This window comes from Arvicanthis niloticus, chromosome 11, assembly GCF_011762505.2.
Source record: "Arvicanthis niloticus isolate mArvNil1 chromosome 11, mArvNil1.pat.X, whole genome shotgun sequence".
Lineage (NCBI taxonomy): Eukaryota > Metazoa > Chordata > Mammalia > Rodentia > Muridae > Arvicanthis > Arvicanthis niloticus.
This window is the reverse complement of record NC_047668.1, coordinates 55,876,228-55,898,067: the sequence shown is the minus strand read 5'-3', so window position 1 is coordinate 55,898,067 and position 21,840 is coordinate 55,876,228. Positions and strand designations below refer to the sequence as shown.

The 21,840-nt window shown below is 41.4% G+C and overlaps 1 protein-coding gene across 9 annotated transcripts in view; it reads right to left on the bottom strand.

Moving 5' to 3' along the window:
• The window catches only part of Dtnb (dystrobrevin beta), a 195,132-nt gene that overhangs the window by 72,949 nt on the left and 100,343 nt on the right, over positions 1 to 21,840 (bottom strand). For all 9 annotated transcript variants that reach the window (XM_076942210.1, XM_034513843.2, XM_076942214.1 and 6 more), the window contains exon 9: positions 20,590 to 20,714. In XM_076942210.1, the coding sequence (XP_076798325.1) occupies positions 20,590 to 20,714 (125 nt within the window). The remainder of the gene's footprint in view (positions 1 to 20,589; positions 20,715 to 21,840) is intronic.

Sequence of the window (21,840 nt, the reverse complement as noted above, 5' to 3'; positions counted from 1 at the left end):
CATGGCACATGCATGGATATCAGATGACAATTTGCAGGAGGACTCTCCTTCCATCACGTGGGTACCTGGGATTAAACCGAGCTTGTTGGTTTTGGAAGTAAGTGCCTTTACCTGCTGAGCCTCCTCACCAGCCCCATATTAAGTAATTTGGGGGAAGGGGTAGTTGAAACAGGTTGTTGCTTTGTAGCCTTAGCTGGCCCAGACCTCATTATGTAGACCAGGCTGGTCTCAAATTCAGAGACCAGTGCCTTCAAGTGCTGGGATTAAAGGCGTGCACCGCCCCATATTATTTCATATATGTTTACCATCACACTGTATCCAGAGACATGGAGAGGAACCTGTCTTTCTCTACTTAGTGGTTCTCAACCTTCCTCATGCAGTTCCTTGTGTTGTGGTGACCCTCAACAATAAAAATTTTCATTGCTACTTCATAACTTTAATTTTGCCACTGTTATGAATTATAATGTAAATATCCAATATGCAGGATATCTGATATGTGACTCCTAAGAAAAGGTCATTAGACTTCCAAAATATTGCTGAAAAATATTGCTCTAGCTCTAGAAAGGGATCAAATTGTGAATGAAACAATTAGCAAGTTAACTACATAACAGTATTCCTGTGTGCATGTGGTTTGGTTTTGAGACAAGAGTCTCACTTGGTAGGCCATGCTGGCCTTAAACTCTTAGAAATTAATTTTACTCCAGCCTCCTTAGTGCTGGAATTACATAAACAGGCCAACACATCCAATATGATGAAAAAGTAGTGCAGATCATCAAAAACACAGAAACATGCCATTTTACTTTAAAAACCTTTGCATGGCTAATATCTTCTTCTTCATTAAATGTTAAGAGGAAGTTTATTAATACTGTATAGAAATATTAAAAATTTCCCCCTTGAGAGAGGGTCTCACTATATAACCCTCATTGGCCTGAAACTTCCTATGTAAACCATATTGTTCTTGAACTCGTGTAGATATGCCTGCCTAGGCCTCCCCAGTGCTGGGATTAAAAGTATATGTCAACTCAGCTACTGAAATATCAACATTTCTATTTATGAAAATGTGGTCCAGCGGCGGGAGAAACAGTTCCAGGCCAGCTGGGGCTATATAGTGAGTCCCAGGCCAGCCAAAATACCTTCTACCTGACCCCAAAACAACAACATCAACTACACATGTGCACACACAATTTAAGAGAAAGTATAAATGGCCCTTCTGCAAGCTCCTGCTCAGCACAGTGCTGTGATGTCATAACATGCATGAGGTCATCTCTGACCTGTTCACATGATGGATACTGATATTTGTTTTTGAAAACAGACACAAATACCCTGTAACATCCAGTGATTCTACTGGACTGGAAAGACACAGTGGGCAGCCCTTTGATAGCAGCAGCTTTGTGGACTGCTAGATCTCTCATCTCCCAGGATTCTAACACCTTGCCAAAACTAAACCCAGCCACCATCAGGCAGCAGAGACACACAGGCATGGAGAAGTTTCCACGGCCACCATCAGGCAGCAGGGACACACAGGCACAGAGAAGTTACCACAGCCACCACCAGGCAGCAGGGACACACAGGCACAGAGCAGTTTCTGCCCTCTGCACTCTGCGGCTGATGTCGCTTCTTTCTCTACAGGTCTGATGTCTTTGGCATTGAACAAGTATTGTCTCCAAGGAAACAGAAACATCACATAGCAAAGGATCTGCTCTACTGGGTAAGTTGCCCCATAGAATATCTGGGCAAGAGCAGGCATAAGGCACAGGGTGGCTCTACAGCAGAAGGCCCTGAGGCAGTCATACAGAGCCGACACAGGGCAGGCAGCATGCTGTCAAAGTTTAAAAATGAGCATACCCATCTGTATCAGAATCCAAGTCTCACTGCAAATCAGTGACCTAGCTGACCCCGTCAAGGACTCTACCCTCAAAAGTATCCTCTCTGCCCCAGGACCTCCCCTTCCTCATGCCAACTGTTCCCTACTTCTAGTCAAGAAGGTAGCCTGAGGTCCTGTGTCTGTGGAGCCACTTACAGAGCTACTGGGCGAAAGCAAGGTTAAATTGTTTGTTTGGGGGGGGGGGGTTGTCTGTTGGATGAAGTTAATGGGAATGCAAAGGTGTAAAGGCAGGCCAACAGCATCTGTGTACATCTGTAATACAAAGAGCTCCTTGATGTGTCAAGACAGCGCGTCAGAGGGGAGCTGCACCAAAGGGACAAACAGTGAGAGCCTCTGAGCAGACTTTGAGAGCACATATAACAGAAGGACCACACAATAAAAATGTCTCTGACACAGTCACTCAAGAGCCTCTTCTTACTTTTGGGTCAGTAGTTATTAAGTCCCCATCTCTGGTCTCCACCTTGGCTTGTTGAGTCTTACTTGGATCATGGTTTGTTGGTGCCCAGAGAACCTTGTGCCACTGTTAATGCTCATCTGATCTCCTACTTGTTATTCTCTCATACACGGCTCGCATCACGACGTCACTCTGCCCAGATCGTCAGTTCTCACAGTATGGCCACGGCCTCCCAAATACCTCAATTTTCACTACATATTTGATATGCTAACACTACTCATATAGAGGTGCTGAAATTTCTGACAAAATAAAATGAAAGCAAAACAATAATAAAAGGTATATGAGAACTTATAATAAAAATAGAGCAAGTTGAAATGAATCCCAGACTAAGAGCCTAAGTACCTAGCAGAGACATCCATTGTTTGTTTAAATAATAAACCAATAGATCGATCGGCTAGCTACCATGACTGTTAACATAAACGCTGACATGAAAAGTAAAACGCTCTGAAAAATGGATTCGCATGGTCAAGGAGATACCTCAGTGTGTAACATTCAACTAACGACTTGAGTTTGTTCTCAGTAACCCACACGGGAATGCTGGATTCAGTGATGCAGTCAGTCTCTGACACAGCACTCCTACAATGGGAAATGGAGACAGGAACACTACTCAGCTAGGCTTTAGTATGCAGTGCACCAGCTGTGTGAGAAAGCTTGCCTCCACATGGGGAAGGTTAGAACACACACACACACACACACACACACACACACACACACACGCACGCACAGAGAGAGAGAGAGAGAGAGAGAGAGAGAGAGAGAGAGAGAGAGAGAGAGAGAGAGAGAAAGCAAAGAATAAAAGACCAACCCCAATCAACCCTGGAATGGTACAGTGCGTCAGAAAGGAAGGAGGGGAGTGGAATACAACAATGTGGGGCTGGGTCCTAGTTCCAGTTTGGGAACTAACCAGATGGTGAGACAGTGAACCTCTGAGGCTTGACCAATTGTTTTGTGTGGAACATCTGGCTGCCTCTAGGATCTGCCCCTAACTCCCTTCTTAGTTCAGTAATATATACCACCCCTACTTCACTGAAGGCTTCAGACAGATAACATATTCTACAAAAACCTAACAACTCTTTCCTAACTATGAAATTTAAGTGAGAAGTCCCTGCTGCATTCTCTCTTAATATCCAGATGTTTCTTTTTTTGCTACTTACTGCCATTTACAATTACTTATAACTAGTGTCTTGTTTTATTTATGGACTGTTTTCACTCCAGAATTTGTAAACCTTGTTATGTGTATGTGGCTTTAGTGTGTATGCACTAGCATGCACCATGGCACATGGATGGGGTGGAGTTGTCACTTGTTGGAGTCTGCTCTTACCTATCACCATGTGGGGCCCAGGGACTGAGTCTGGGTCATCAGCCTTGGAGGCTAGCACCTTTACCCACTAAGTCATCTTGCTGGCTTGTGAGGGCAGGACCCTTAGGACTTGTTTCACCTCTGTATTTATCTTATTCACATTGCATACTTAAAACCATGACTGTAACATGGCAGAAGCTCAAGAAATATCTGTTCAGCCAGGCAGGGTAGAACACACCTGCAATCTTGTAAATTAAGAAGAAAGAATCAAGGAGCTCAAGGTCATCCTTGGGTACACAGAGGTTTAAAGGCCAGCTCAGGCTATAAGAGACCCCGCCTTAAACTTCAGCAACCACAATAAATCTATGTAATGATGAGTAAGTCTCTTTTATATCTGATATTTTTATGATTCTACTTAACATTCTGACTTCAAACAACATCTCAGCTAAAACTCTAAAATGCCAAGAAGTGAAAGGCTCACCTGAGCTGAGTTTTAATGAGGTAAGTGTCTAGACAGGGGTTAGAAGGGTATCAGGCAGGACACTTCGAGAAGGCAAAAATTCCAGAGTGGGAGAAGTCATGATGACTAAATAAAACTTTCCGAGAATACCCGAACCCCTGGAATCAGTAGCACTGTGCATATGACACAACTGGCCAACTATGCCTGCTAAACCATTCTTGTGGCTGGGTGCAGTGTTACACAGCAGTGTTGTGTGACTTTTCCATGAGAAATGCACAGAAAACACTCACCCTAGACAAGTGACCAAAGAAAGGAATCTGCACATGTCCAGGTGAACATGGATTTCTGGGAATTACTTGCAAAAGCATGGGTGACTCCTAGGAAATTGCATTCCCAAAATCCTGATCCCAGCATACTCCAGCACTCCCCAAAACTGTCGTGCAGCTGGGGCCAGATTATATGAAGTGAGATGGGGTGAGCAGCTGGAATCTCAGGTAAGGGTCTGATGTCATCAGTTTCCTTCTAGGAAGGTAACAGGCCTTATCTCATGGGAGGTCTCAGGAAGTAATCACATCTGCTCTAATTTCAAGATGATAAAGGCATGTTGCCCCCCAGGAGACAGAGTACCACAGCCATAATTCCAGAACTCAGGAGGGCGTGGCAGGAGATTGAGTTTGAGATCAGCTTGGGATACTCAGTGAGAACCAATCTTAAAAACAAAGACAGATAAACCCACACAGCTGCATCATACAATTAGATAATAAAAAGAAATAAGACATGTGGAGTATGAAGAAATAAAACCATTTGAGATGACATGATCTCACATGTAGAAAACCCTCAAGAACTCACACAAAAGGACTATTAGAGCTGAGTTCAGTGCAGCTGCAGGAGGCAAGATCAATGAACAAAAACATGAATTGTATTTCCAAATATTAACAGTGAACAAACTGAAAATAAAATTTAGAAAAACAAATTCATTAACAATAGCACCAAAATAATAAAATATCTGTGATAAACATAACCGAAGTGTAAGACCTGCATTCTTTTTTTTTTTTTTTTTTGGTTTTTCAAGACAGGGTTTCTCTGTGTAGCCCTGGCTGGCCTCAAACTCAGAAATCCACCTGCCTCTGCCTTCCAAGTGCTGGGATTAAAGGTGTGCGCCACCACTGCCCGGCCAAGACTTGCATTCTTAAAACTTTAAAACACACCGTAGGAATTAAAGACAACCTAAATAAGTAGAAAGATGTCTCTTGTTCATGAGTTAGAGATCTCCAAAGTTTTAAGGTGAAAACTCCCTAAGGTGACCTACGGATGGAATACTTCTCTCATCAATGCCACAGCAGCCGTTTGCTGCAAAGCCGAGTGAGGATTCAGATAGAAACACAAGGAGTGTGGAAAAGCTAACCTTATATCCAAAGAGTCAAAGCTAGATGACACATAAAACATGATTTCAGACTTAAATTCATTTCAAGAAGGCCAGTTTGATATCTGTTCAAATGTTCTTTTGATTCTTAGCACCACAAAACACAGCAAATGTTCAGAGCTTCCCTGCCCCCCGCCAAGTGTTAGGTCAGAGTTCAGGCACACACATATGTGTTGTTGTTGCCTACAGGACCCAGAGGAGAGTTCATTTAACAGCAGTGCTATATTCAAGGTCTTCACTGTCCACATTTGTCTTTCCTCACTGGGGGAAAAAATACGTAGACACACTTACAGGGAGCTGAAGGGCACTGCAGTGTGCAGAGAGAGGAAGTTTACAACGTGGTTTTCCTTAAAAGATGGTAAACGTGAGGTGTTGCCAGTATCTTTTCCCGTGGATTTGCTTCACTGCCTACCTCAGCTAGAAATCTGACTTGAGGCATACAGTCAAGTTAAGTCTTCTCACTGGCCTGAGATTCCCAAGAAGCCAGTGAACCCCAGGGATCTGATTGGCTCTACCTCCCCAATGCTAGGATTAGAAGCACAAGCTACAAAGCCTGGCTTTTTTATGTGGGTTCTCAGGACCAAACCCAAGTCTCTGCACACCAAGTGATTTACTGATTGGTAGAGGCATCTCCCTAGCCCCTAAACTGTGTGTGTTCCTATATATGTGGGCACACGTGTGTGAGGGTGCCTGTGTGTATGTAAGGATAGCTAAAGGCCGACCTCAAGTCACATTCTTTAGAGGCCATTGCCTTGATTTTGGAGAAAGGGCTCTCTCTCACTGACGTAGAACTTGTCAGTTAAACCAGCCTGGCTACCCAGCAAGCCTCAGGAATTTGCCCGTCTTTGATTCATCGGCACTGCAATTACAAAGGTGAACCACCATGCCCAGCATCTTTACATGAATCCTGAAGACGAAACGCTTATCTTCAAACTTGCTGAGCTACCTACCCTTCTCTCTTCATTTCCTGCCAAACACAATTCTTTTAAAAAAAAATTTATTTATTTATTTATTTATTTATTTATTTATTTATTGTGTGTGTGTGTGTATGCAGAAACCTGAAGAGGTCATGGGATTTCTTGATACTTATCAATATATGCATGCATATCAATATGTGTGTATAAGTAACTATATGTATGTATATGTCTATGTATACATCACAAACTGGAGAGAAGTCTCAGTGGCTAAGGTGTTCACTGGGCAAGCTTGATGACTTGATTTTGCAACCCCCAAACCCACATTAAAAAAGCTGGAAGCAGTAGCACAAGTGTTGATGATACTAGGGTACTCCTAGGAAGGGTGAGAGGTGGAGACAAGGGAATATCTGGAAGCTCATAAGCCAGTGAACCTTGTATACATAGTGGTGAACTGCAGTGGAAACCCTAGGTTAAACATGGCGGAATATGTGCGTACGTGCACGTGCACACACACAGACACACAGACACACACACACACATACATACACACACATGCACATACATACACATGCACACAGACACATATACACACACACATACACACACTATGGAAAGTTTACCTTGATAATAAAAAGGGAAAGCTTATCCACACCCATCTATGTCTCCTTTCTCTCTGTCCTTCCTTCCACATTAATCACAAATGTTGAAAGTCCTTACATCCCTGACATCTGCGCCTTTGTTGTCATTACAGGTTCTGAGTCAGTGACAATTACCCACAAGGTGTCATCTCTGCTTCTGCACAGACTGGATAAAAGCTGCTCCTTCTGCATCTAATGTCCACAACAGAAACTTTACAGCAGCCTCCTCCATAACACCATGCCAACTGACACACTCCTACAGCCATCCCATGTGGTCTTAAGTGTAAACACTGAATTTACTCATTTCTGCACCCAAAAAGTAGGCTTGATATCATAGCAATGTAGAGACCCTCCTCAACAAGGTAAAAATACTTTTAAACTCACAGAATATTTAGAAAAGTTGTTCCAGCTGAGTGTAATGGTGTAAATCTTTAATCACCGTACTTAGGCGGCAGAGGCAGCGGATTTTTGTGAGTTCAAAGCCGGCCTGGATTACATAGTGAGTTCTAGGACAGCCAGAGAAGAAAGCTCATCTCTATTAACAAATCCTCATCATGCAGAATATTGTCTTTGACCAAATTTGGGTGCAGAGAACACCCAAAATACCAAAGTCTCAGATATTTGGACATTAAAAATTGCCTTCATGTTACATCTTAGAAATAAACTACAAAAAGTTATTAGCCATGTAAGAAAGTAATAAACCAGTAACCAGTTTTGATCTTTGTTTTCTCTTCTATACTAAATATCATCTGTAAGTTGCTAGTTCCCAAACTTATATTTTCCAAAGTTCAAACACTCTATGACCACACCAGGAGTCTAGGAGGAGAGAAGAGGGCATCGCATTCCCTGGAACTGAGTTATAGATGGTCCTCAGCAAGAGCAACTGTGTTCTTAACTGCTGAGTCATCTCACCAGCCCCGCAATTCCTTTTACTGTGAAGATAGGGTCTTGCTACATAGTCAAGGATGGCCTTGACCACACAGTAATCCTGCTCGCCTCTTCAAAGCTGGGGTTACAACAACCGACCTCCAGGGGAACTCTACAGTATGCCCCAGCCTTTTTAAAAAATAATCACGAATGTGCTAAGAGTTGCCATTGCTCTGCCTCTATCTTTATTTTGTGCTTCTGGAAGGCTAATTCTCAACTGACTTTCTTTAACCTAGATGCCAGAATTTCATCTCTGTCTTCATCTTTGTCTCAGCATTCTACATTCTAATATTCCAGATTTATCTGTCAGTTTGGTAATTTTCTTCCTGACCAGATTAGATGCCTAATCTGGTATTTATTTTTTCTCATTGAGGTTTCTAGCTTTTTCCCCCCCAGTTCATAGAAGTTTGATTTGCTTTCTCCTTAAGTTTTCTGCTACTTTCCAGTTTTTTTTTTTTTTTTTTTTTTTGGTTTTTCAAGACAGGGTTTCTCTGTGTAGCCCTGGCTGTCCTGGAACTTACTCTGTAGACCAGGCTACAGAAATCTGCCTGCCTCTGCCTCCCAAGTGCTGGGATTAAAGGTGTGCGCCATCACCACTCGGCTCCAGGTTTTTAAAAAAAAAAAAAAAAAAAAAAAAAAAAAAAAAAAAAAAAAAACAAAACAAAACAAAACAAAAAAAACAAAACAAAAAAAAACAAAACAACAACAAAAAACAAAAAAAACCTCATTGTAACATTTTCCATTTTTAACCTACTCCTACTATTAAAAAATAAAGATAATATGTATACATATTTTATATTTGACAGCTAAAACTCTTTGAGGGAGTTTACCATGCTTTCTTTTACTTCTTATTCACACCAGTTTGTAGTCTTTTCTGGTTTGCAAGTAGCTCAGGTTCCTAGGAACTTTACTGAGAGGATTATTGGAGGCTAAGGTTTTTAAGGACAATCCTTTCAAGAAGACTTAGGTTTCTGACAGGCAAACCAAACAACACACAAAAGTACAGTTCTTTTAATATATTTTAAATTTCTAATTAAAAATTTTCCAGGGGCTGAAGAGATGGCTCAGTGGTTAAGAGCACTGACTGCTCTTCCAAAGGTCTGAGTTCAATTCCCAGCAACTACATGGTGGTTCACAACCATCTGCAATGGGATCTGATGCCCTCTACTGGTGTGTTTGAGGAGAGCTACAGTGTACTCATCATATACATTAAATACATAAATTTAAAGAAAATGTCCAGGTTGAAGAGAAGGTTAAGCTGGTATAAACTAGACAACTCGAGTTTTGTTTCCAGAAACCAAGTGACTGTGAAAGCAGAGGAGCAGCTTTTCGAAGATATCCTCTGCCTGCACTGACATAATACAAATAAAAAAAGGAATCTTGAATTACTTTTTCTCACAGCTATATATTGTATGTTGAACAAGCCTCCTCCCCCACACAACCTAGTCTCCTCCCTTTCCTCATATTTCTTCCTCCTAAAAAGAACGGTTTTAAATATAGGTTGTTTTTAGTATGTGTGTAAGCATGTTCACCACAGCATGTATTAAGCTAGCTGGCCCACAATCTTCCAGCCATGTCTCCATCTGTCTCTTGGTTAGAGTATGCTTAGACTATAGATAGACACTTCTGCTACTGTCTGAAGGTTTTTATTTGGGTTCTGAAAATCCAAGCAAGTGCTTTATCCATCAAGCTATCTCCCCAGTCCTTAAGTATACATACAAAAATACCTGTTAAATGTATATTTTCACACACATACACATACACACACACACACACACACACACACACACACACAGAGGCACACATACATACATACAAGTGCTTCAGTACAATCTGCAGTTTCTGACACCCACTGAGGACTTAGATGTATCCTTAATGGGTAAGAAGACCTACTGCAGATTGGTAATTGTCTTGGGGCTTGTGGTAGTTTACACAAGAATAGCTCCATAGGCTCCTATGTTTTATTGCTTGGTTCCCAGCTGGTGGAACTGTTCATGAAGGAGTAATAGATGTGAGTTTCCTGGAGGAGGTGTGCCACTTGGGGTGGGCTTTGAGATTTCAAAGCCCTGCTAGCCTCTGCCTCTCTCTGCTGTGTGCTGTATATGAGGTGTGAGCTCTCAGCTACTGCTCCAGCCTTAGGCCTTCTTTGTCTGCCTTCTGCCATGATGGATGAACAGCAAACTCTAGTAAGCTATTTCTTCTGTAAGTTTCCTTGATTATGGTATCTCTTTGCAGCAATAGAACAGTAACTAAGACAGGGCTGAAGCTATGAGCTCCAATTTATAGTAAACAATAGAAACTTCTTTGGATGATGGAAATATCTAAAGCCAGATGGTAGTGATGGTTAAAAATGCTACAAATTTAGTAAAAGTGATGTAACTTGCCACAATGAGCAAATTTTATGGTATGTAAATATTACTTACTCATAATGTATATACTTCAAATATGTTAAGATAACTTTTATGTGTTTTTAAATTTTTTTTATCTTATTTTCTGTGAATGGGTGTTTGCCTATATGTATGTCTGTGCACCATGGGTGTGGAGTACTCATAGAGACCAAAAGGTGGCTTTGGATCCCCTGAGAGAAACAGTCATGAGGCTCCATGCATGTGCTGGGAATTAAACTCAAGTCCTCTGGAGGAGCAACCAGCTCTCTTAACTACTCAGGCATCTCCCTAGCCCAATTTTATGTGTTTTTAATATAATTTTAAAAATAAGAGGAAGAGGAGGAAGAGGAAGAGGAGAAAAGGATGAAGAGGAAGAAGAGAGAACTAGGGAAAGTGCTTGCTCTTTAAGCATGAGGAACTTAGTGACATTCCCAGCCCTCCTGTAAAAGCTGAGCAGGACAGACAGCATTTCTGTAACCTCAGTGCTGGGGATGGACACAAGACAGGCAGATCCTGGAGTTTACTGGTCTAGCTGAGCTTCAATGAGCTCCAGGTTCAATTAAAACCTGGTCTAAGAAAGAAAGAGGGGAGAAAAAGAGAGAGAGAGAAAGAGAGGGAGAGGGAGAGGGAGAGGGAGAGGGAGAGGGAGAGGGAGAGGGAGAGGGAGAGGGAGAGGGAGATGTTGCTGAGTGCTTGCCTAGGATGGATGATGTACTAGGCTGATTCCCAGAACTACATAAACTAGGTATAGTGGTCCATGCCTACAATCCCAGTACTTGACAGATAAAGACTATATGATCAGAGGCTTAGGAAGATCATGGGGCTAGGGAGATGGCTGGTTACAAAAAAATACTTGCCATGTAAGCATAAGGATTAGAGTTAAAACCCCCAGAACTCACATAAAAACCAGGAGGGTATATGATGGTTCACCTGTAATGCCAGTGTTTGGAAGATGAAGACAATGGATCCCTGGAGTAAGCTAGCAAGCTAAGCAACCAGAATTGGAAAGTTCCCGGTTCAGCAAGAGACCTTGCCTCAGTAAACAGAGTGAAGAGCAGCTGAGGAAGACACCCACCATCAGCCGGACTTCTGCGTGTCTGCATGCCTCATGATAGCCTACCTCGCCAAGAACAGTTTCAGTTACTGAGCAATCCTCCTGACTTAGGCTCCACAGTGCTTAGATTACAGGCATGGCTTATTATACTTTTTATTAAAACTTATCTTTGTTTTATAAATGATTTAATAGCATTTAATTTTGAATTTAATTAATCTAAAGATAAATTACAGCTTATCGTTAAGGGCTGGCAAGATGGCTCAGTTGGCACAATAGCTGCTGAATCCATATGAACAGCCATGAGTGGTGGTGCACGCCTGCAAGGTCTGGGAGGCAGAGAGACAGGAGGATCCCGAAAGCTTGTTGGTTAAATTAGCATGTTCCAAGTTCTAAGAGCAACCTTGTCTCAAAAAATAAGGTAGAAGGCTGGTGAGAGGCTTTAGAGCGTGAAGACACTTGTTGCCAAGCTTGATGACCTGTTTGATAACCAGTACCACAAAGTAGATTGAATCAGCTCTCTCTAACCTCCAAAGACCCTCTGTGGCTAGCATGTGCACACACTCCCCTTACACACAAAATAAATAAATATAATAGAAAAGAATAAAGTAGAGAGTAATTAAAAACACATGCCTGACCCTGACCTCTCGTCTTCATATGCATATATATGTATACATGTATTACCTCCTCCAAATTATCTTTAATGATCTAAAAACAAGATTAATCCTAGATAGTGGACCGTCGGCTGGCTTTCATTTGTGGGCTGCAGCGTGGCAGCTCTGTTACAAACTCAGTGACTCCTAGTTACAGTAGTAGAAGGATGTGGCCCTTCTCTTTTTGTCAGAATATGAAAATAATATAGACACGAAGCAATGCCAGTTAGGTTTGCTCTCTGTCAAAAATAAACAGCCACAAACTGAAGTGAAACTGTAAGTAACCTCTAATTAGAGAAATCAGGTTTAAGGGTTCTGTGGTTAGATAATTAGACCCTTAGCAAGAACAAATTGCTTGAACTACAACAGCAGGCTTATCAAAGACATCAAGAGCTGCAAGTTGGATGAAAATGTTTCGACCAAAAGACAGACAAATTTTTTTTTCAGAGACTTTAGAAGAAAAGTTGCTAGAGTGCTGATAGACTAATTAATTAGTTTTGTTTTGAATACAAGCCCTGAGATTCTAGAAACCTTGTTTACTTGATAGTCTCAACCGCCCCTAGAAGGGCATAAGGAATTATGGCTGCCATCTAGTGGCGGCTTTTGGAAGATGTAGAGACATGACCATTAAGACTTGGAGAATAGAGACATTAAGACTAAGAAGAAAACAAAAACATAAAAAAGATATGTACTGTGTCATTCATTCATCTATTCTTCAATACATTTAAATGCTTCCATGCTCCAGGCACTATTTACACATCTAGTCAGCAGAGAGTAAGCCGAAACCTTTTGGAGCACACATTTTTGTGATATAATACAACATCTTTGAACAACGGACTTGAAAGTTCTAAGTTACTTATGGAATCCTAATTTCTTACAAGCTGTTTCACATACATTGTCCTTAAAGAGTATCCTAGGTAACTGAGTGACTGATTACTACCAACCTCAAGAAAGTGAACTGAGGTCTTCTCTTTCCTTCGGAGACATTCCACTGCCATCTATGGGTCAACCAATCAGGTCACAAAGATTCCCCTGGATTCTGAAACTTGCCATTGGTTCACACTACACTTTAATTGTTGATTGCCTCTGCTCTAAAGGCTTCTTAGCACTGCAGGAAGCAGAAGACGGAGAGAAGACTGAAAGAGAGGAAGGCGGGATCTGGACACAAGCCCTGACAACCTTGCTTTTGTTCCTGTCATTCAACCTCCAGAGATTGTATCAGCTTTTCAACAGGCTGGTGATAGATATGCCATAAGGGTTGCTGTGAAGGTTAAATAAGCAAAAAGCTAGACCACTGGGAGTCCCCAGTATCAACATCTGACCTTCAAGTCTGTGGACCTCAACAAATCCCAACTCTATGTTTCTAACAACGAAACAGTCAGATATACTTTATTTCATCATTAGCTTAAATTTCTACCCCAAATTCCTACCACAATTTTTAATTTTTGCTTGTTTATTTTTTGAGATGGAGTCTTATGTCACCTTGCCTGGGTAAGGCTAAGTGAAACCTCTGATCCTCCCACCTTTACTTGCTAAGTGCTGGAATTTCAGAAGTATGCCACTACACCTATTATTAATTGTTATGCAATAGTGGTAAAACATAAGATTTTGTGCTTGTTGTGCATGTAGTGTGTACTTCTGTATGTGTGTGTATTCATGCATGGAGACGGGGCAGAGGTTGATAGTAGCTATCTTTCTTGACAATTTTCTACTTTTTAATGTTTTCAGAGAATCCCCACACACAACTTTTTTTTAAAAAAAAAAAAAAAAAAGACAAGGATCTCTGTGTAACAGAGCCTTGCTGTTCTGGAACTTGCTCAGTAGAGGCAGGCTGGCCTTGAACTCACAGAGATCCACCTGCCTCTGCTTCCCCAGTGTTGGTGTGTACCACCACCAACTATTACTACCACTTCCTCCTCCTCTTCTTAAAGACAGAGTCCTCACTAGGTAATCCTGACCGACTTGTGACTCACTGTGTACATCAGGCTGAGCTAGAACTCTCAGCATCTTTCTGCTTCTACCTCTCCACTGAACCTTACATGCACCTTCTAAACGACAACTATAACCAAACTGCCCTGGAACTCACAGAAATCCTCCTGCCTCAACCTTCGAAGTGCTAGGATTACAGGCATGAGCTACCATACCAACCTTGGACAGTTTTTTTGTTAATTTTTATTATATTTTGTGGGATGGGGGGAGCACAGCATGGTACACAAAGTGAAAGGTTAGAAGAAACTTGGAAGGAGAACTTCTACCATGTGGGTTCTGAGTACCAAACTTAGGTTATCAAGGTTGGTAGCAAATGCCCCAATGACTCATTTGTTATCTCTCTTTGTTTTTTTGTAAATTAATTTATCATGTGTGCATACATATGTACATATGTACACGTGTATACACATACACACACATATACACAGATCAAAAGACAACTTTACATTCAGTTCTCTCTTTCCACTATGTTTGTTCTGAGAACCAAATTCAAGTCATCAGGCTTGGTGGCAAGCACATTTCCCATCTGAGACAGCATTGACTCTCAACCTTAGAGTTTTAATTTTATTTCTTGCCATGTAATATTGGTAAGTTTAGGATTTTGCTTTTTTTTTTTTTTTTCCCCGAGACAGGGTTTCTCTGTGTAGCCCTGGCTGTCCTGGAACTCACTCTGTAGACCAGGCTGGCCTCGAACTCAGAAATCTGCCTGCCTCTGCCTCCCAAGTGGTAGGATTAAAGGCGTGCGCCATCACCGCCCGGCTGCTTTGTTTTAACAGAGTCTCACTGTATGCTTCAGGCTGGTCTGAAACTCATAGCAATCCTTCTGTCAGACTCAAAGTGCCAGGGTTGAAGGTGTGAATCACCACATCCAGCTAACTGTATTTACATGAGCACATGTGTGTATATGTTTACATATGTTCATATGTGTATGGGTATATGTTTGTGTGTATATGGAGGCCCAAAGTTGACGTCAGATGTCTTCCTTGGTCACTCTTTACTTGTTGAGACACGGACTCTTGCTGAACTCAGAACTCACCAATTCAGCAAGTCTATCTAGCCACCTTGCCCTGGGCATCCTGTCTGTCTCCTGGATGCTGGGATTATAGGTAGCTGCTATGCCTGCCTGGCTTTATGTGGGATTGGGGGAATCTGAATTCTGGTACTGAGCCATCTTTCCAGCCTTAAACTTAAGGTGTCTACTGTCTTCATTGCATCTACCTCCATAACTTCAACAGCGCACAGCACCTGGTGTGTGGCTGACACTTCTCTAGCTGGCTTCTCTCTTCTCTTTTATTCTAGTCCTGCTTCTTATCTCAGCATGACAGACAGTGGGATTTTTGTTTTTTATCGTTATATTTTTTTTTAACGGAAAACTTGATAAGGCTTCCTATCTACAAATCTTTAATTCAGGATAATGCCCATCAACGTGCGGCAGCCCATGCCTCTTTGGCAGCCCACTCTGGAGCATCAGGGCTCTGGTTCTAATGGCTTTTTCTGCCAGGACACCCCGACCTCCACAGTAATCCCTAGTCATCTTTGGCTTCATTATAAATGTCATTTTTCATGAGTGCATTTCCTAGCTTGGCACCGAGATAAAGACAGACCATAAGGTAAAGACATCTTGTTACAGATTTAGTTTGCATATTAGGCCAAATATGAGACATTATTTTCCAAAGATTCAAAGTAAATAGGATGGTTTTTCTGAATACAATGGAACAATTGTGAAGCTGATCAGAAACCATGAAACTGGTTCATCAAGGAACTCTCAGGAGATTTAAAGAAATCCCTAAGCCTCTTGGTATTTAGTTCAAAGAATGCCCAAGGCACACGGCTGAAGAATACTTAACACAAGGATGCTATTCTTTCAAGTACAACTTCAGACATCTCTAAAAGGCATTGATCTGTTGGTAAGATGGCCTGCCCTGGGATGCAAATGGCACAAGGAGAGAAGTGACTCCCACATAGCCTAAGAATAGCATGTGCTCGCACACACACCCCACATACAATAAGTAAGTAAATAAACAAGGCACTGATCTGACACCAGGTAGATGGTACAAAATTAAAATTCAATTATGACGGACACGCCAAATTAGGCAAAGGGTACTTTCCCTTTTGTTTCCTGAAGAGTAGGCACTAACGTCTGTCTGTTGTCTATCTTCTTGCATGTGCTTTATGTGCTCATACGGATCACATATTTTTGAAGTTTGGATAAATGGTCAGGATATACTAGTCCCTCTGTAAAGTTCTACTGTAACCAGAGAGCCTAGGCAAAAGCCGGGATTCCGGCAGCCCCAACTGACTAGGCATGTGCCTGCCAGAATAAATCGATGACAGGGACAGGCGGTGGTGAAAATCAGAGAAGAGAGATGAATTCAAATGGCCGCATTAGGAAGAGAACAGAGTTCAGTGACGACGGCTGGAGAAACGGCTCGGAGGGTAAGAGCACACGGTGCTCTCTTGCAAAGGACCAGGGTTTGATTCCCAGTACCCACATGGTGGCTCACAAGTATCTGTAACTCTAGTTTCAGGGGCACTAAAAAAGTTGATGAGAACCTTGGTCTTTGAACCCAAGAAAGAAGAAGTCGAGATAATGATAAACAAAATAGATAAAGGACAGGAAAAGTCAACTTTGGTGACTGCTTGGCAGAGGTGACTCAGAAAATGTCTTGAGAAAGAAAGAAGGAAGCCCTGAAAGCTCTCCTGTTCTAATGCGGATGACCTCTGAAAGGTTCCATTTATAAATATGAAGTGCATCAGCAAGAATGTGACTGATGAGGAGCTACCACAAGCAGTGCAGGAGGCTGACAGAGATGACAGAGAGGCCAGGAAGCAAGAGTTCCTGGGCATTATGTAAAAGAGCAGCCTCGCACAGTGCTCAGTGTTCCCATGTGGACGGCACGCACTTGTGACTAGATTTAGTGTCTGTGAAATCTGACTTCTGAGAACACAAATCCACTTCAGCAACAACTATCAATCTCTTTTAGCCTTTTTGAAGTTTTCTTTGATATTGCCATTCTTTGTAAAACCATCTACTAATTACTTTAATTCTAGGAAGCTAAGTAAGAGTGAATTAGAATAGACAGAAGAGGTCTTTTGTTGTTTTGTTTTGTGTTGTGTTTTCAAGACAGGGTTTCTCTGTGTAGCCCTGGCTGTCCTGGAACTCACTCTGTAGACCAGGCTGGTCCTGAGCTCAAAGAGCCACCTACCTCTGTCCCCTGGGTGCAGAGATCAAAGGTGTGTGCCACCACTGCCCCAGCCAGAAGAGGTCTTAAAGTCTACCGGTGAAATATTCTTATATCATATTTGTCATTCAGTTCCAGAGAAGTGCAGACACAGGATGATTTGTTTATTTACTTATGAGGGGGGTAGAGGAGGAGATGAGAAAGAGATACATATGTGCAGGTCATATATGTGGAGGGCAAAGGGCAACTTGTAAGACCTGGCTCTCTACTTCCACCATGGTGGAGTCAGGAATCAAGCTCAGGTAGTCAGGTTTAGTGGCAAGCACCTGTACTTGCTGAGCTATTTTGGTTCTTCAATAGCTCCTGCTTTGAGTTGATAGCTGAGTAATTTTTTTAAAAAAACTGTTACTGAAATTATTATTTGGGTGTATGTTTGTGTATTTGTGTTTATGTCCATGCAGAGGTCAAAGGTCAATACTGGGTATTGTTGTTTGAGACAGGGTCTCTCAATAGGGCCTGGAGCTTGCCAGTTAGGTTGGTTAGTGAGCCCCAGGGATCCACCTGTCCTGACCTCTCAAGCACATGGTTTCAGGTGTGTGCCATACTCAGTGTTTTCACATGGTTTCTGGAACTCAAACTCAGGTCCACGTGCTGGCAGAATCAGCACATTAGCACCTGAGCCGGCTCTCCAGCTCCAGTTCTCTTATAGAACACACTAGGAGCAAGGGAAAAGGCCACGTTGGTAAATCACCTGCTATGTACACATGAGAACCTGAGTTTGGATCCCCAGTACTCATATAAAAATCTGGGTGTGGCAGCTCACATGTGTGACTCTAGTGGTGGTGGAGACAGGGGAAGAGACAGGTGGATCACTGAAGCTCATTGGCTAGTTAGTCTAGCTAAACAGATGCGCTCCCGGGTGAGAGACTTTGTTTTAAAACTTAATGATGTGGACATTGACTGAGAAAGACATTCATCACTGACCTCCACTTTCCAGATTCATGCACATATATGTGCATGTGTCTCCATACATACACTCATACACCACTGATAACACACACACATATACCATTTAAAAATGTTTTAAAATATGCATACACTCTGAAATTTGGCTATATAGTAATGCTGTTTTGTCTTAAAGCCTTTCTTACTTATTAAAAAAGAGAGAAAAAAATGAGAAAAATTAAAGTCCAGATTCACTTGTAAATAGTGCTAAACCCTAACAAAATATTACCAGGCAAAATTCAACTGTGCTTGGGATAACCAGCTTAGGTTTGTTCCAGGAAGGAAAGAGTGACTTCTAAAAATAGGCCTGGGAATGTAGCCCAGTGGTAGAGCGCTTACCTCATATGTGGGAGGCTCTGGATTTAATCCCTAGCATCATAGACACACAGATAACCCCAACTAATATAACTCACTACACCAACTAATGAGGAAAAATAAAATACAATCATCTCAAAATATAAAAATTGGATAAAACTTTGCATGTGTTCATTACTAAAATAAAGCATTCTTTGGAAATAGAAATAAAAAGGAAGCTGATTAACTTGATTAAATCTATAAAACCAAATTCATCTCTACTACATGACAGCTACAAGTATTCCCTTTGAGATTACTATAACACAAGAATGCCTATTACACACCTTCTAATCAGTATTGTAAGAGGGATTACAGTCATCATAGTAAAACCTTTTGCTCCCTAAAAAGCACAATTAATTCTGAAAGTCTAAAAGGTGGAAAGAAACAAAGTCACCATCATTTGTGTATTATAAAATTATTTAGAGAAAATTCTAAATAAATTGAATACAAACTGTTAGAAGCAGTAAGCATGTTAAGAAAGGAAGTACACAGTACTAAAATGCAAAAGCCAATAATATTTCCATACACTACAACCAACAGCTAAGAAACAGTTCAAAAAGGAACCCACTGGCATGATAAGACAGTTCCCAAATTCACAGGAATTATACACTTAAAGCAGGAGGATTTTATGAAATACTAAATATGTCTTGAGAATTTTATAGGAAAACAGTCATTATTTGTAACTGCAACAAAATATGTCGATTCCATAGGAGGCAATCTAGTTAGGTGTACCATTCCCTGTACTCAGAAGGCTAAGGCTATCCTGGGCTAAGAGAGAGCTCAAGGTCAGGTTGGGCTATGTAGTAAGATGCTGTCTCAAAAAAACAAAACATAGCAAAGAAACCAATCTAACAAATAGAAACCCTTTTCTAGCTCCAAACTATAAACTTTATTTAAAGATATTAAAAGACATTTAAGTAAATGTGAAGAGAACATGTTTGTGAAATAGAAATTTTAATATTGTAAAAATGTCAGTTCTCTCCAATTTGATCTTTGGGTTCAATAAATCATTAACCCCCCCCCCCCAATTTCATGAATCCAATAAGCTAATCCCAAAATACGTAAGGAACAGGAAAGAATAAGACAGAGAAGACATTCCTGAAAAATATCACTAAGTCTTTATGGTAATTGAGGTGATTTTAGCAAAGGGATAGCCAATCTGGCAAAAGAACAGAATAAAGATCCCAGAAACCAGCCTGTGTACATTTGGAAACAACTTTTTTCCTATTTATGCAGACCAAAGGTTAAGCCCAGAGTTTGTGCATGTGATATGAGCACTGAACTCTGGAAATTTTAATTCTGACAATGATAGCACAAACAATAGACCATAAGGGAAATGATGTATTAGCCCCCCCCTCCAAAAAAAAGAATTTGGAAACAAGTTATTGTTTAAATGGAGACTGGTGTGTGTGTGTGTGTGTGTGTTTGTGTGTGTATACACGAATGTGTACATGTGCATGTGTGGGTGGGTGTATGTATATGATTTGACATCATACCATACAACAAAAATCCACTTCACGTGAACTGACAACATGTAGAAGAAATAGCTTACAACTTGAAGAGAGGTCAGTGTACTACAGGGCAATCACAAGCTGCTGCATGGGGGGCTGCCTCTTGTCATTTTGTGCCCTTAAATTTGAACAGATAAAATCCAATAGCTTTTCATTCCCATACCATTTGAATATCTAAGTTGAGTGCCCAGGTGTGTCGTTGCCCGAGGAGACACAGCGGCCACAGTGAAGGAAGGGAAGGACACACAAACAGTGGCAGACAACCCAATTCCATGCCACCATAATCGTTCTTTGGGGTACTCATGTTTCTGGAGGCTGCCATGGTATTTTGGCTTGAGGAACGCAGAACAATACACACAGATATTTATGATGGCTGAAAGAAATCAGCACTTGAAGTTAGAGTTCCCATCAGAAAGCCGCAGTTCAGCACAGCCCATGCAGGTGTATACTTACACTATGTGTGCAAGGTCAAGTGGTTTCTCTGGTTGCTCAGGAAAAACAGGATGTGGGGGTTCTCTGGAGGGTACACATCCCAAAGATTTACTAATTGCATGGCTCAGCTTCTTTGCAGGGGATTTCTGTGTCAAAGGAGAAAATAAGGAAATGAGACCTTTCAGAAGAGCTCGGTGACAGCACCAATCAGATTTGACCCTGGTCAGTGTTACCAGGCCTTGCAGAAAGGAAGCAGCAGTGCTCTTGATGCCTTCTATGGCTTCTTCATTCCTATGGCTCCTCCTTTCCTTCTTCCATAAGATTATAACATCAAGTTGTGGGGTAAGGAGACATGTTCAATTCCCTCTGGATATCTCTACATATTGGGAACTCCCTTTTCATAGGCTTCCGGGTCATTTAAGGTAAGATATTAGGTGATTCCCTACTGGAATTTTTTTGATGGGTACAATACCAAAAGGCAAAGAGCACATAGATTGTGTGTGCGCTGGCAAATCAACTGCCTAAACTATACACCTAAATGCTAGAATATTCCCAAGGCAGACTAGGCATTATGGTACAAGCCTGTAATCCCAGCACTTAGGAGGTAGAGGCAGCAGGGTCAAGAGCTCAAGGTCATCTATAACTATCCAGTGAATTAGATGTCAGCCTGGGCTGCATATGTCCCTGCCTTGAAACAGGGGGAAAATGTAAGGAAGAACATCTGGCATTAAGGGTCTATCTGTGCAAATGGATTTAAATAAATATAAGTCCATATACAAGCAGCATTAGACCTGTCAGTATAAATGATGATATACTTCAAGGTTAAAATAAAAAAAAAAAGTTGGAATTCTACTAATTTCCCTGGAAAGCCGAAACACCAGTTCTCAAGGAAGGTTGTTCACTCAGATAGTAAACAACTATTTTACTACATTTAAAAAATGTCCACACAGAGTCAAGTCCACAGTTATATTGACCAGAGCCCTCTATTCTACAGCCCCACTCAGCCTGCCTTCTACATTTTTTTTTAAAAGCTGGCAAGTAAACCCAGAGTTTCATGCTTCTGAGTTACATACACCCACAGCCTTTGAAAATCCCAGAGATTCTCTTTATACACACTGTATGCTATCCAACCAATTCCCTTTAAGTAACACTGCTGTCTGAGATTCTGGCAGGATATTAATGAAAAAATAAGTTGGAATATTTAAGTCTGCTGTCTATACGATTTATCATCAAACACAACACTTCAGATTGAAAGCACAGCTTGTGCGCAGC